Below are 17,041 nucleotides of genomic sequence, written 5' to 3' on the forward strand. Positions count from 1 at the left end.
GTTTAGTTCAAGGAAGAGAAGCAGAGGGGCTCAGTAGATAGCGCACAGATTTGGGAGTCAGAGGACCTGGGTTCTAATCTCAGCTATCCCACTTGTCCGCTGTGTGACCTTCGGCAAGTCACGTCGCTTCTCCATGCCTCGGTCACCTCATCAGTAAAATGGGGATTAAACCTGTGAGCCTCATGTGGGGTATGGACTGAAATTTTCTTTTCTTTAGGAACATCTAAAGGGGGCATTTATGAAGAACTTACTATGTGCTGAGTGCTGGGGTAGACCAAGGTCATGAGATCAGAGGTTGTCCCATTTGGGGCTTGTAATTTATCTTATTCCCATTTTACGGATGAAGAAATTGAGACCCAGAAAGATTAAGTGACCTGCTCAAGATCACAAAGTCGCACATTCTCTCCACTAGGCCACACTGGGGCAGAATGGTCCTGCTGGGTACAATTCTCTCCTGCTCTGAAAAAACCAGCAGCATCAATGGGACAGTAAAGGTTGTGATGGTTCTCTATCTATCTATCTATCTATCTATCTATCTATCTATCTATCTATCTATCTATCTATCTATCTATCTAATCTATCTATCTAATCTATCTATCCCCTAAAGATCAGAGTAATCAGATGCTCCCTTTCGAGGAGCACAAACAGTGAGATTCAGTCTTAGGGTCAAAGGGCCCATATACTTTGCTCTTCTAACACCAACCGACTCACTGTATCTCAAACTCACCTCTCTTGCCACCGACCCCTTGCCCACATCCTCTCTCTGGTCTTGAACTCCGTCCCCCTTCATAAACGACTGACCGCCATTGTCCTCATTTTCAAAGCCTTATTAAACTCCCATCTCCTCCAAGAGGCTTTCCCCAGCTAAGTCCTCATTTCCCCTACTCCCTTCCTTCCTGGGTCACCTATGCCCTTCGGACCTATGCCCTTTAAGGACGTGATATTCACCTCACCCTCGGCTCCACAGCACTTATTACAAATCCTTAATTTATTTTAATATCCATCTCCCCCATCTACTAGAAGTTCCTGGTGGGCAAGGAGCATGCCTACCGATTTTGTCGTATTATATTCTCCCAACTATTTAGTACAGTTCTCTGCACACAGTAAGTGCACAGCTATTATCATCATTATGGTATTTCTTAAGTGCTCACGATGTACCAAGCACCCTTCTAAGCACTGGGGTAGATACAAGTTAGGTCAAATACAATCTCTGTCCCGCTTTGGGCTTACAGTCTGAGTAAAAGGGAAAACAGGCATTGAATCCCCATTTTACAGATGAGGAAACTGAGGCAGTGTGAAGTTTAGTAATTTGCCCAAGATCACACGGCAGACAACCGGCAGAGCCATAAATACGGCTGCCCGAATGGGACGGCAGCCCCCGCCACCGGCCGTGAGCACAGCGAAACAAGTCTTCCGCTGTTCCACGCAGCGGGGCGGAAAGGCAGGCTGCGAAAAGGGAGGCTAGTTGGGGAAAAACACGGAGCTTGGGGAGAGTGCAGAAGCCTGCTCCAGCCACCGTCCTGAAACAGAGGGAAAGTTCTCGGAAGGAGGCCTTTTCGCTCAGAATACCACAGTTTCCATGCCTAGCTGAGAAGAAACGAGACTAATGGAAAGAGCACGGGCTTGGGAAATCGAAGGACCTCGGTTCGAATCCTGCCTCTGCTACTTGTCGGCTGTGTGACCTCAGGCCAGTTGTTTAACTTCTCTCGGCCTCAGTTGTCTCATTTATAAAATGGGAATTAAGCCTGTAGAGCTTCACACGGGACACAGACTGGGTCCAAGGTGATTAGTTTGTATCTACCCCAGCACTTAGTACAGTGCCTGGCACAGGGTAAGTATTTAACAAACACCATTATAGGGAAAAAAAAGTAGCTAGTGGAGAGAAAAGCAGACAGCAAAAGCAAACTGTCTCTGGGCCTGGCACTTGATGTTCCCCACTGGATGTAGCCATTTTGAGCTCATGAACTGAGGCAGAAAACCTTGATTTTGCTGACTGGGGTCGGGGGGACGTTCCTTGGGGCTCACGAGTTGAGAAGCAAACTGGATCCTTAGGAGTTATCATTGTAACCCATCCAGAATAAAGTGGGGGTCGGGGGGAAAGGGCTACCTACTCCCACAAAATAGGGAAAAGTATCTGTTTCTAAAAAACAGGCTATCAAAATAGATGAGAAAAGGTATATATTCTGTTTTTAAAACTCAATTTATCCTCCTCTGCTGATAGGACATTGGTGTTCATGTAAAACTGGACACTGCACTTCATTCTGGGAGAAAGGAGGAGGGGCCGGGTAGAAAGGAGAGCAGAGAGGAAGCTGACAAATTCTCTCCTCAACACCCACACTTTTGTGGCCGAAAGGGAGGGGATGCAAGAAGCTACTGCACGGGTTCCGTCGGTGAGGCTCCGGGGCCGAGAGACCCTCTGCGCCTACCCGCAGTGCGAACAGAGGGGCGCCTAGTGCCCGGTGCATCTTGCCATTCCAGCTTGATGGTTGCCACCTAGTCCTGTTGGGCCCCCAGACTGGAACCGACACGAGCAGCTCCCTCACGCCCCGGGCACCGAGAAACACGGCCTCTAATGGAGGAGGTCCAGGCCTCTCCCGGAAACCTACGATCAATCGATGGGATCTAGTGAGTGCTCACTGTGTGCAGGCCACTGTACAACATGCTCTGTACCAAACGCTTGAGGACTAAGATGCCTCCCGGGAAAGAGCCCAGGGATCGCCGGCAGAGCGGAACGTAACAACGGAAAGGAGGTAGTCTCGATTGAAAGATCGGGTCTCGGCCTTAACGGCTCTCCCCGACCCTGGCGTTGGGTCTCTTGCGGGTTTCAAGAGGGACCCATCACGGTCATCCCCCGTCCCTCAGGGTGGCACTCGAGGCAGCCCTGGGCCCGCCCCCTGCCCGCCTTCCTTGCAGCACGGCGCCGGGCATCCCGCCAAGAGGACTGAAGGCACGGGGACTCCTGACTGTCTTCCAGGCCTTTTCCCCCGGTGTCCCACGGGGAGGCAGCTTGCTGGAGCTCCCCGGGCCAGGAGGAGATGGATCTCTGCTAGAGTCAGTCGGTCAGTCAATCGATCATCTTCACTGAGCGCTTACTTACTATACTGAGCGCTTGGGAGAGGACACTATAACAATAAACAGGCCCATTCCCTGCACACAATGAGTTCTGAGCCCAGAGGACGAGCTGACAGTTTAGAGGCTCTGGGGCAACAGCCTCTCCCCTAGCGTGGGCGAAGAGGAGGAGAAGGTGAAAGAGGATGAAAGGGCACCGACGACATCGTGTGCAACATCATCTTGCTGGGGATGCCAAGGGAAGAGGAAGGAGAGAGGGACAGAGAGGGCACAGAGCTTCGTGCAAGGGCCCCAAATGCAGAAATGTGTTCCAGCTCTGGCACCGGCTCTCTCCTCTCCCAGACCCGAGGCTATTTTCCTCGGTGCTGAAAGGTCTCGAGGAGAGAGACTAAAATCCATCCGTTCACTCGAAGGAGGAAAACACGAAGAGAAGGATCTGCCTGTTGGGGAGGCAGGGGGATTCAGGTGTCCTGTCCCTACTTGCGGCCTTGATGTTCCAGAACTAAATCCTCCAGATATTTGGGAGTCGCTAGCACGGTGATTATCCAGCTTTATGCGGCTCGCTCAGCTTGGAAGAACACCTGGTGTTGCTAGGAAGTCTACCGTGAAGTTTACTTAACACCTTCGTGAGCCACAAAAAAGGGCTGGGGCGATTCTCCGTGAAGGAGGCCTCTCAAATAGGTATGCTTTTTTCTCTTTTTGACAGGGCTATGAAAATAGACATTCTTCCTCAAAGACGAGCTCCGTGCCCCAGAGTGAGCTCAGTGGGATCCTCAAAACCGAATGGTTTTGAAAGGCAAAACTACAAACCCGTGAGAGGTTACTTTAAAAAAGAAACTCAACCCCAAGTTATGTACGTGTACAAGCAGACTGCACCCCTAGCAGATGGCACCAGAAAATCCTGCTTCAATGGATTCTGGTAATATCTTGTCAGGTAGACGAGAAAAGCTAAACACAACAGAGCCTCTAAAAGGACAAAGATCACGAACGCTAAATTATAAAGGAGCTTACGTCGTCTAAGTACGATCCTATTCCACCCACCTAATGATCTACTATATATAACGTAAGCATGGATTTTTTGGGGGGTGCCACAGAGTTGCGCCACCAGGTCCTTAGGAGAATGAGCCTCCCCCATGGCAATCATTTTCATCTGAATTCCCAGACCAGGAGAAAAAACTCCCCAAAAAACCCCACCCAGAATTTTCAAAACCACGACAGGTCTACTGGCAATTCTACCTCCGAATGAGGAGAGATCAGACTGTGAGGAGAATTCATTCACTCATTCGATCCTATTTATGGAGCGCTCACTGGGTGCAGAGCACTGTACTAAGCGCTTGGAACGGACAATTCGGCAACAGATAGAGACGGTCCCTGCCCAACGACGGACTCACAGTCTAAAACGGGGAGACAGACAATAACACAAAACGTCAGGCAACGACTACGTGGTGTTGGGTAAGACGTGCACGGGCTTAGGACAGCCCGCCTCGGGGTGGGTCAAGCCGGACGGAAGCCAAACCCAACCCACTCTTCCAGAGCCATCTTGGTTCTGCGGCGATGACGCGAAGTGCGTCCATACTCTTGGAATAATAATAATAATAGGTCGGTATTTGTTAAGCGCTTACTAGGTGCAGAGCACTGTTCTAAGCGCCGGGGTAGATTTACAGGGTAATCAGGTGATGCCACGTGAGGCTCACAGTCTTAATCCCCGTTGAACAGATGAGGTCACTGAGGCACAGTGACTTGCCCACAGTCACCCAGCTGACACGTGGCAGGGCGGGGATTCGAGCCCATGGTCTCTAACTCCCAAGTCCGGGCCCTTTCCACCGAGCCACGCTGCCTGTCCCAGTAGCTCTCCTCCAACTCAGCCAACACACTTGACTCCTCTAACGACCACCTACTCCCCGGACCTCCACCTGGTCTGTTCTGCCACCAACCCCTTGCCCACATCCTACCTTTGGAGAGGAACACCCGACCTCCTCACATCTGACTCACCTCCTCCCTCCCCGCGTTCAAAGCCCTCCTAAAATCACACCTCCTCCAAGAGCTCTTTGTCAACTGAGCCCTCACTGCCCCTCCCCATTCTCCTGTCTTCATCACCTATGCACCCAATATTCACAATCAATTTATTGAGCACTTACTGCGTGCAGGGCACCACAATACAAACACACACATTGCTGGCCCACAACCACCTTACCACAGCACTTATGTACATATCCTGCCATTTCCCCTAACTGTAATGCATTTCAATATAAATAAATAATAATAATAATGTTGATATTCGTTAAGCGCTTACTATGTGCAGAGTACTGTTCTAAGCGCTGGGGTAGATACAGGATCATCTACGTGGGAGAGTTGTCCCACGTGAGGCTCACAGTCTTAATCCCCATTTTACAGAAGAGGGAACTGAGGCACCGAGAAGTCAAGTGACTGGCCCACAGTCACACAGCTGCCAAGTGGCAGGGCTGGGGTTCGAACCCATGACCTCTGACTCCCAAGCCCGGGCTCTTGCCACTGAGCCACGCTGCTTCTCTAATTTCTGTCTCTCCTTGTAGACTGGAAGCTCCTTTACGGGTAGGATGGTGCCTACCAACTCTGCCATATTGTCCTTTCCCAAGCGCTTAGTACGGCGCTCTGCACACAGCAAGCGCCCAATAAATATCGCTGGGTGATCGACTGACGTTCCACCGGGACGGTCACCCGTGCCCGAGGGAACCATTCATAGCTGCGTCCCCCCCGAAAGTTAGGTCTATGCCCTTTTCTAGTCCCATCCAGACCCGAGCCCCCAAAATGGGGGTCTCGATTCAGGCTGGGCCCAAAGCGGAGCCCTCTTTCAGCCTGTGCAAGGTTCTGACGTGGGCTGAGCTTTCTCAAGATGGGATAAGCGTGGCTCAGTGGCAAGAGCCCGGGCTTGGGAGTCAGAGGTCATGGGTTCGAATCCCAGCCCTGCCACTTGGCAGCTGTGTGACTGGGGGCAAGTCATTTCACTTCTCTGTACCTCAGTTACCTCATCTCTAAAATGGGGATTAAGACTGTGAGCCTCACGTGGGATAACCTGATAACCCTGTATCTACCCCAGCGCTTAGAACAGTGCTTTGCACATAGTAAGCGCTTAATAAATACCACCATTATTATCAGAGAAGCAGCCTGGCTCAGTGGAAAGAACCCGGGCTTGGGAGTCAGAGGTCATGGGTTCAAATTCCGCCTCCGCCACTTATCAGCTGTGTGACCTCGGGCCAGTCACAACTTCTCTGGGCCTCAGTTACCTCATCTGGAAAATGAGGATTAGGACTGTGACCCCCAGATGGGACAACCTGATGGCCTTGTATCTACCCAGCGCTTAGAACAGTGCTCGGGACACAGTAAGCACTTAACAAATACCAAATGATTATAAAGCTCATCCACGATTACGACCGAACGACATTCATACCAAATAATATTGACTGGTTGTATCAATGAGGATTTTGTTCCCTAAAACTAAAAAAGGGACTTTGACTACTTCTGTAAATTGCATCTTTTTTTATGGCATTTGTTGAATGCTGAGGTAGATACAAGGCTGTCAGGTTAGGTTAGGACACAATTCCTGTCCCGCGTGGGGCTCACGGTCTTAATCCATTTTAATCACACCTGGCTTTTCTGAGACTCAGTTGCCTCGTCTGTCAAGAGGGGATTTAGAGTGCGAACCCCATGTCGGACAGGGACAGTGTCCAGCCTGATTACCCTGTAGTTACCTCAGCACTCAGAACGGTGCTTGGCACATAGTAAGCGCTTAGAAAGTACTATGATACTGATTATTATTATGAAGTAATTGAGGCACAGGTAAATTAAGTGAGATGCCCGCGGTAGATAAGCAGCAGAGGTGGGATAAGAACCCACGTCCTCTGGCTGCTAGGCCCGTGTTCTATCCATTAGGCCACGCTGTTTCATAAAGGAAGTCCTCGCAGTCCCGAGGACAGTAGGATAGTCTTTCAAGAGTGATAGTGGAAGCCTCGAATACTTGAGGCTCTATACATATGTATACATATGTACAATACATATATGTACATACATACAATACAATAAGCAGCGTGGCTCAGTGGAAAGAGCCCGGGCTTTGGAGTCAGGGCTCATGAGTTCGAATCCCAACTCTGCCACTTGTCGGCTGTGTGACTGTGGGCAAGTCACAACTTCTCTGTGCCTCAGTTCCCCCATCTTTAAAATGGGGATTAAGACTGTGAGCCCCACGTGGGACAACCTGATTCCCCTATGTCTACCCCAGCGCTTAGAACAGTGCTCGGCACATAGTAAGCGCTTAACAAATACCAACATTACATTATTATATGTATTGAAGAGAGTTCCAGAAAATCTTGAGAAGATTGACAAATCAGTGACAGAGGAAAATCTGACTATTTTAAATTCTGCAAATTAATCGGCTTTTCTCCAAGTGCTATTATGATTTTGCTTTGACACGTGACTAGTTCTCCAAGGAAAGAGAATATCATATTTGAGACGGGCCGGATTTCAAAGGTGATTAGAGCATCCATCCTCCAAGGACTAGGGTTTATTTTTCTTACCAGTTTTAACTTCCTATGGCGAGAAGCTGTCTAGAGAGGATGGCATGATCCAACAACCACAAGAAACAGCTACATCCCTGGTTCCGATGATGTCCCAGCCAGGTTTTAGAAGCAAGGTGGGTAGAAGTGGACCAGAGGCCCATTTTGCTCCCTTCTTCATCTCTGGAACACTTTAGATTTCTAGTGACTCCATTATGACAACATTTAATAATAATAATGTTGGTATTTGTTAAGCGCTTACTATGTGCAGAGCACTGTTCTAAGTGCTGGGGGATATACAGGGGCATCAGGCTATCCCACGTGAGGCTCACAGTCTTAATCCCCCATTTTACAGATGAGGGAACTGAGGTACAGAGAAGTGAAGTGACTTGCCCACAGTCACGCAGCTGACAAGTGGTAGGGCTGGGATTCGAACCCATGACCTGTGACTCCCAAGCCCGGGCTCTTTCCACTGAGCCCCGCTGCTTCCTTGTGTGTGTGAGAGGTGTGTGAGATGGGCCGTAATAAGAGATCAGACAGTTGAGAATCCCAATAAGCGACTGGGGCAGAATGGGATTGGGAAGGCACAATCTTGCCTTCCACACGATCAGGTCTGAGCTCCCCAAAGTCACCCCTCCGCCTCTCCCCTCCCCCCCAACAACCCCCTCCCCTACTTTCCCATCCTTCCCTGCAGTATCCTCAGAGGAGATCTCCTCCCTCCTCGCAAGTGCCACCCCCTCCACCTGCACCTCGGACCCCATTCCCTCTCACCTTCTTAAAACCGTCGCCCCTGCCCTCCTCCCTTCCTTAACTTCTATTTTTAACCACTCAAATCTCCAATGGCTCTTTCCCCTCTGCCTTCAAACATGCCCACGTCTCCCCCATCCTAAAAAAATCCGCTCTTGACCCCACTTCCCCCTCCAGTTATCGTCCTATCTCCCTACTACCCTTCCTTTCCAAAATCCTAGAACGAGTCGTCTACAATCGATGTCTAGAATTCCTTAACTCCCATTCTCTCCTAGACCCCCTCCAATCTGGCTTCCGTCCCCTCCACTCTACCGAGACTGCTCTCTCTAAGGTCACCCATGACCTCCTTCTTGCCAAATCCAATGGCTCCTACTCCATTCTGATCCTCCTTGACCTCTCTGCTGCCTTTGACACTGTCGACCATCCCCTCCTCCTCCATACCTTATCTCACCTTGGCTTCACGGACTCTGTCCTCTCCTGGTTCTCCTCTTACCTCTCTGGCCGATCATTCTCGGTCTCCTACGCTGGAGCCTCCTCCCCCTCCCATCCTTTAACTGTTGGAGTTCCTCAAGGGTCAGTTCTTGGCCCTCTTCTGTTCTCCATTTACACTCACTCCCTCGGTGAACTCATCCGCTCTCACGGCTTTGACTACCATCTCTACGCAGATGACACGCAGATCTACATCTCCGCCCCTGTCCTCTCCCCCTCCCTTCAGGCTCGCATCTCCTCCTGCCTCCGGGACGTCTCCACCTGGATGTCGGCTCGCCACCTAAAACTCAACGTGAGCAAGACTGAGCTCCTCATCTTCCCTCCCAAGCCCGGTCCGCTCCCAGACTTCTCCGTCACCGTGGATGGCACGACCATCCTTCCCGTCCCGCAGGCCCGCAATCTCGGTGTCATCCTTGACTCGTCCCTCTCGTTCACCCCACACATCCTATCCGTTACCGAGACCTGCCGGTTTCACCTCTACAATATCGCCAAGATCCGCCCTTTCCTCTCCACCCAAACGGCTACCTTACTATTAACGGGCTCTCGTTATATCCCGGCTAGACTACTGTGTCAGCCTTCTCTCTGACCTCCCTTCCTCCTCTCTCGCCCCGCTCCGGTCTATTCTTCACTCCGCTGCCCGGCTCATCTTCCTGCAGAGACGATCTGGGCGTGTCACTCCCCTTCTTAAACAACTCCAGTGGTTGCCTATCGACCTCCGCTCCAAACAAAAACTCCTCACTCTAGGCTTCGAGGCTCTCCATCACCTTGCCCCTTCCTACCTCTCCTCCCTTCTCTCTTTCTACCGCCCACCCCGCACGCTCCGCTCCTCTGCCGCCCACCTCCTCACCGTCCCTCGGTCTCGCCTATCCCGCCGTCAACCCCTGGGTCACGTCCTCCCGCGGTCCTGGAACGCCCTCCCTCCTCACCTCCGCCAAACTGATTCTCTTTCCCTCTTCAAAACCTTACTTAAAAATCACCTCCTCCAAGAGGCGTTCCCAGACTGAGCTCCTCTTTCCCCTCTACTCCCTCTGCCATCCCCCCTTTACCTCTCCGCAGCTAAAGCCTCATTTTCCCCTTTTCCCTCTGCTCCTCCACCTCTCCCTTCCCATCCCCACAGCACTGTACCCGTCCGCTCAACTGTATATATTTTCGTTACCCTATTTATTTTGTTAATGAATTGTACATCGCCTTGATTCTATTTAGTTGCCATTGTTTTTACGAGATGTTCTTCCCCTTGACGCTGTTTAGTGCCATTGTTCTCGTCTGTCCGTCTCCCCCGATTAGACTGTAAGCCCGTCAAACGTCTCTATCTGTTGCCGACTTGTTCATCCCAAGCGCTTAGTACAGTGCTCTGCACATAGTAAGCGCTCAATAAATACTATTGAATGAACAATCTTGGCAATTTATCAGATAGAGGTGACCTGGACAGAATAAAATTAAGCCTTCTACCATGTGTTCATGGACCCCCTTAAACTCCCTCAACTACTTTGAATGCCTAGGAAGGGAGCTACAGGACTACTGATTTTATCTGGGCCACAGTGAAGAGACAAAATATATCCATTTAAATGTCACCGCATTTTGATTTGGCTGGCCGCGCTCGAGTCGACGGAACTCTTTAGCTTTATGCTCCACCACTATAGGAGAGAAACAGATGACAAACTTGGTCCAAATCCCTACAACTAATTTTACAGTCATACCAGAGAAACAGCAAGGTATCTGGAAGCCAGTGTTGAGTCAAGACGTGACTTCCAGTCTTCCGGGCAGCTGTTTCAGACAAGCGGGCTACAAACGGCCTCAAAAGGCCCTGAGGCAGCCGTTTAGGAACCGCTCCCACCGACGACAGTGGAAGTTGATTCCAGGAATTATGGACCACTCTGCAGAGTCAGCAGAACGCCAAGGTCCGACAGAGAGCCTAAAGACGACAAATAATTTCAAATTGCCTCTCCTCCGCAGAGACGTAAGCGCAGGAACATAAGTGCAGAGCACGGGCCTGGGAGTCAGAAGGTTATGGGTTCTAATCCCCGCTCCACCGCTTCACTATGTGTCCTCGGGCGAGTCACTTAACTTTTCTGGGCCTCGGTTACCTCAACTGTGAAACGGAGGCTCATTCATTCATTCAATAGTATTCCACTTACTACGTGCAGGGCACTGTACTAAGCACTTGGAATGTACAATTCGGCAACAGAAAGACAATCCTTACCCACTTACAGTCTAATCGGGGGAGACAGACAGACAAAACCAATAGCAATAAATAGAATCAAGGGGATGTACATCTCATTAACAAAATAAATAGGGTAATAAAAATACATGAGACTGTGAACCCCACGTGGGACAAGAGACTATCCCATTAGCTTATATCTCCCCAAGCGCTTAATACAGTGCCTGGCATGTAGTAAGCGCTTAATAAATACCATAATCATTACTATTATTATTACTATTGTCAGGAGCTGGGTACAGGCAGGATGGTGGGCTACGATTAACGTAATCACTAGGTCTAAAAGTTGCGTATTTGCTCGACAGTAAGCTCCTTGAGGGCAGGGATGGTGTACATTCATTCTCTTGTCTTCTCTCAAGTGCTTACTTAGAACAGTTCTCCACAGAGTCAACATCTTATAAATGCTGGTGATTGAAATGGGCCCGGGGTGGGGGGAAGAAATCGCAACCCAATCCCCAATCCCGGCAGCACACTCTCATACCATGTCCTCCATTAAACACACACCGAGTCAACAAACTGTTCAGGTCCTTTACAAGATTAGTGGACAGAGGGTATCGAGGATCAGGCCTATCCAAAGGTCTTCAGCGGGATGGTGGGACGGTAGTGCCCTGGGACTACAAAACCGCAAGACCTGCATCAGTCAGTGTCCCATTCGGGGGCTTGAACAAGTTCATCAATATTGTCACCCTCGGGCCAGAATTAACTTAGGCTAATAAGTGCCATGAAAGAATTAAGGGAGCACCAGCTTTTGCCCCCAAGAAGCTTACAGTCTACGGGGAGGACAGACATTAGAAGAGGTTAGGGAGAAGAATATTTATATAAGTACTGTGGAACTGAGGTGAGTATCAAAGTGCTTAAAGGGCTATATCGTCAAGGGCACAATCGACTTAGTGACGTAGGTCGATAGGGGATCTAAAGGGCTTAGTCAGAAAAGGCCTTCCTGGAGGAGATGTGAATTTTAGGAGGATTCTGAAGGTGGGGAGAGTGATGGACTGTCAGATGATTCTATTTATTGCCATTGTTCTTGTCGGTCTGTCTCCCCCGATTAGACTGCAAGCCCGTCAAAGGGCAGGGACTGTCTCTGTTACCGATTTGTACATTCCAAGCACTTAGTACAGTGCTCTGCACATAGTAAGCGCTCAATAAATACTATTGAATGAATGAATGAATGAATGAAAGGATGTGAACAGGGAGGGAGCTCCAGACCCGAGGGAGACTGTGAGCGAGGAGTCGGCTGCAGGGTGGATGAGACAGATCCAGAGAACATTATAAGAGCACTGTACTAAGCATTGGGAGACACGATTATAGAATTCAAAGGCACCATCCCTGTCCACAAGGAGCTCACGTTCGAGTACACACATACACACCAGCCTTGGGCTTTGGCTTCTCCTTCTGTCTAATCCATCTTCTTAGGACAGCCAGAAATTACAGTGTTTCTCAACCCCTCCCAAATTCCTGCCCTGCCGTTTCTGCCCATGCTCTGCTGCTTTCAACTCAGCTGAATCTTTCTAAACCGAAGCACTGAGCCAACACTTCCCTCGTTAGAGCCCAGCCTGCCTTCCACTGGAAGTAGTAGAGAAGCAAAGGAGAGGAAGCAGGGAGATGGAAGTCTCTCAACCCTGGCCTGGTGGTGACCGAATGAACAAAATTTCACTGGACCACGATATCCGTTCTAACACAAACGTTTACCGTGTCAAAGCGAGCCCAGTAGGCATTGGGAAAATGATGAATACTTAACCAATCTAACACAAATGTTTAATGTACGAAGCAAGCCCAGTAGGTATTGGGAAAATGACGAAAACACAAACATGACAACCGAAAGCCAATTAGACTAACCCGGAAGTTGTGTCGAGACAGAACCTCGCTTTAGGGAACACTTGCACTCTGTGCCTGACATCGCCCGGGAGCTTACGACCAGTGCTTCCCGACACCACTTTCTGTGCTGTACTCGGATACGTGCCTGTTGCCGAAACAACATTTCCTAATTTGGCCATCTTGTTCTACCCATAATGCAAACTGAAAACATGTGTTCTGGCAGAACTGATAGCATACGAATGGCTGGATATCGGAACTTTGGCTAAGAGCTACAGAGATTGTTGGGTAACTAACCAAAATTCCATACATCCATGACCAAGCAACCACTTTATTTAGCTGGGAATTGGATTTTCCAATTTACTTGTAATCTTAATTCACATAATAAATTTTCTTTAGTACCACTATACTCATTTTTTTAATGGCACTTGTTAAGCACCTACTATGTGCCGGGCACCGTTCTAAGCACCGGGGTAGGTACGAGCTAATCGATTTGAACAAAAGTCCATGTCTCACATGGGGCCCACAGTTTTAATCCCCATTTTACAGATGAGGTAACAGACACAGAGTAGTGGAGTGACTTTCCCAAGATCGCACAGCAGACAAGTAGAGGAACTGGGATTAATACCTAGGTCATCCTGACTTTCAGCCCTATGATCTCTCCACTAAGCCACACTGCTCTTTGCAGGTATTACTTGAGAAATTCCAAAACAGGGTGAGCCAGTCTTAAACGTCAAATTTCTTATAAGTTTTTAGATATAACTCATTCTTAGCTGACATTCTCTTAAAGGCAGAAAAGTCTGAAGTTTAACTTCATTTGCCAATTCGCTATAAAATGTTTTTGGAGGCAAAGGGGCTAATGGTGCCTTCTTATCAATTAGAGAAAACTAGCTGTGACTCCTAACACTTTCACAGAATTTTCATGTTTTAACACCTCTTCTTTTGTTCCCAGTCCTTCGTGACAGCTCACACTATGGTGACTCCTCAGACCGCACCGCCTCACTCTTTCATTTCGACCCTGTCCTGTTGCCCCCTGCCCAGTTTCTCTTGCCATCTGTGTAGCATCTGGCCCTTTTCTGCCATCTTTGAATCTTGGAAAAAACTTCTGGTCTATGTCCCGTGCTGAATCGAGGGGCTTCTATTTCTTGCAAAATCTGTAACTCAGTAATAATTATTATTTATCTTTAGTGGCACTTGGTAAGCACCTACTATGTGCCAGGTGCTGTTCTAAGCACTAGGGTAGATACAAGTTAATCAACTTGAACCAAAGTCCATGTCTCACATGGGGCTCACAGTCTTAATCCCCATTTTACAGATTCTGCAAGAAATTATTAGTATTATTACTACGGTATTTGTTAAGCACTTATATGCCAGGCGCCGTTGGAAGAGCTGGGGTAGATAGAAGATAATTGGGCTGGACACCATCCCTGCCCCACATGGGGCTCACGGTCTTGATCCCTATTTTACCCATGAGGAAACTGAGGCAGAGAGAAGTTAAGGGACTGGCCCACGTGACAGAGTCTGCGTTAGAACCTATGACCTTCTGACACCCGGGCCCATGCTCTAACCACTGGGCCATGCCGCTTCTCTATCCTTCTAATAAGTCTTAAGCACTAAATGCTGGCTATTGGGGTCAACGGCCATGGATGTTGTAAATTTGTCGGGGTAAGCTTCTTGGGGGAGGTGAGTTTTCCAGAGGGCACTGCGGATGGGGAAGGCTGTCACCTGGCAGAACTGAAGGTTGTAGGCTATGACTTTCCAACAGGTGTCAAGGGCATGAAACCCAGGTAGGAGAGTCGAGACCAAGCTACAGGAGAAAGGACTGTTCAGGGGAAGCACAGGGTGGAGGAAGAGAGCAGGTACCAGAAGAGAAAGCTGGAGGAGAGCTGTGAAGCCAATCAATCCGTCGTGTTACTGAGCATTTACTGGATGCAGAACATGGCACTAAGCGTTTGGGAGAGTTCAACATAACAGAGTTGGTAGACACGTTCCCTGCCCACAGTCAACTTTACAATCTAAAGGGGAAGACAGGCAGTAATATAAATATATTATGGATATGGACAAATGCCAATGGACAGGAGGAGGTCCTGCTGGGTGCGGAGGGAATTGAACGGCCTCAGAAGTTTCTGAGTAGAGCGGTGTGTTCAGAATAATAACGCTTCTGAAAACGATCCAGGTTACAGAGCACGGTGCGGATATAAATTCAACGGGATTAAAAATAATATTAAGGAAGTATTATTGGAGTGTCCAGAAAGCCTCAATTAAAGACGGAAGCCCAAAACTGAAAAGCACCTCTGTTACAGGGTCTCTTTATATATATTCATACACATCTGTACCATTGTGCCATCTTCAGCAGACTGTTCCTGTACTCCGTAGGGCTGTTCACACAGAGCGAATAACTTTTCAGAATAAGTTCTGATTCACTGAATTTAAACCAAGCGTACAGACAAAGGTTTTGAAATGCCTAGTCTCTTCCTTTTCCCCCTGACACCACCCACCTGCCTCAGACTGGCTGTTGAGGAAAAAACAAACCCATTTTACCTCTGAGATGAACCGGAGACTAGCACTTTAGACTCATCTTCTGAAACAAATAATATCTAAAATGAAAACGCCTGAACTCCCGATCGAGGTTTTAATAAAATAGTGAATCACTTAACACTTACCTGGTGAGTCGTTTAGGTTGGGGCCGCTCACCAAATTTCCTGGAAAAAAGGAAAGTAATTTAAGTCAATCGGTACGATCGAGTTACCGTAAAATTACTGACTTTTCACAGGGTCAGATCCATGAAGCCCCTATACAGCTCTCACCAGCTCGATAAATGGCTTTCCGTGTCCTATCAGGTAACTTCTAAAGTTGAGTAAAAAGAGAAAGATAAACCAGACAACCGCCACAATACCAGTGCCTTATTCCTTCATTTCCTGAAACATATCACTGGCATGTCCGTGAAGAGGGACAGGTGACTGAAAATTTCGGGCGTTTTGTTTCTTTGTATTTTTTTTTTAAGACAACAGTTATTTTTTGTACCTAATGACTAGCTTCCGATAAATCCCGGCTTAGGCAGGGGCTTTCTGAAACCTGCTTACAGGGTGGGAGCTCATAATTTAAATGTTGAAAGCCACGCTTACACCTCTACAGTGGGAGCAGTTGCTTTTCCTGAACCCCCCACCCATTTGACACTTGGGAAGTATAGTATGCCCAAGTGTCATTAAGTGACCACAAGGAACTTACACTCTAAGAGGGGAGACAAACAAATATTTACAAGAAGGGTGGGCCAGAAATGAACCCAGAGGATGCCGAGGAGGGTGTACATAGATAATTCACGATCTGGATGAAGGGTGCTGGGAAATCAAGCGGGGAAAGCTTGCTTGGAGAAGGTGGGAGATAACTGAATATAGGGAGAGCTGAAGTCTGATGTGTGGAGGGAGAGAGTTCCATACTAGCGCTGGGGGGAGCTCTCATAATTGATACCTTAGTTCGCCTTCCAGTAAAAAGTATGAACACTCGACCAGTCATACAGCCGAGAAGCAGAAGGATCATTCAACTTCAAGAATGTTCCTAAACTCATCAGCAGGATTCAATAATAATAATAATAATGTTGGTATCTGTTAAGCACTTACTATGTGCAGAGCACTGTTCTAAGCACTGGGGTAGATGCAGGGTAATCAGGTTGTCCCACGTGAGGCTCACAGTGTTCATCCCCATTTTACAGATGAAGCAACTGAGGCACAGAGAAATAAAGTGACTTACCCACAGTCACACAGCTGACAGGTGGCAGAGTGGGGATTCGAACCCATGACCTCTGGCTCCCAAGCCCGTGCTCCTTCCCCTGAGCCATGCTTGATTCAAGGCGCAGAGTGAAATAAAAATCCATACGACAGTATACTGAACTATATAAATATGTCTCCCCTCCATCCTCGGTACAAGCCCCTCGACGATAAAAGTCTGGCTGATCTTTCCACTACAAGTTGGGTTCTGGTTCTATTTCTCTCAAGACCCCATGGCTTTAGGAATTTCAGCTCCTCCGCCAAATCACGCAATCGTCAGAGGCGCAGACAACACGAACGGCAGTTGTGCCGTGGGGGCCAGGGGAATGGGCAAGGCGTTTCCCAACCCACCCAGCACTGAGGTGGGTTTCTGCAATTTTAGCTGGTTGGGCTTTTCTCCTTTTGAAAAAGGGGGA

The 17,041-nt window shown here is 48.7% G+C and overlaps 1 protein-coding gene across 4 annotated transcripts in view; it reads right to left on the reverse strand.

Annotated features, from left to right (window-relative positions):
• Positions 1-17,041, reverse strand: part of RBPJ (recombination signal binding protein for immunoglobulin kappa J region) — a 119,061-nt gene that overhangs the window by 28,026 nt on the left and 73,994 nt on the right. For all 4 annotated transcript variants that reach the window (XM_029083401.1, XM_029083398.1, XM_029083400.1 and 1 more), the window contains one exon: positions 15,525-15,563. In XM_029083401.1, the coding sequence (XP_028939234.1) occupies positions 15,525-15,563 (39 nt within the window). The remainder of the gene's footprint in view (positions 1-15,524; positions 15,564-17,041) is intronic.

This window comes from Ornithorhynchus anatinus, chromosome 18, assembly GCF_004115215.2.
Source record: "Ornithorhynchus anatinus isolate Pmale09 chromosome 18, mOrnAna1.pri.v4, whole genome shotgun sequence".
Lineage (NCBI taxonomy): Eukaryota > Metazoa > Chordata > Mammalia > Monotremata > Ornithorhynchidae > Ornithorhynchus > Ornithorhynchus anatinus.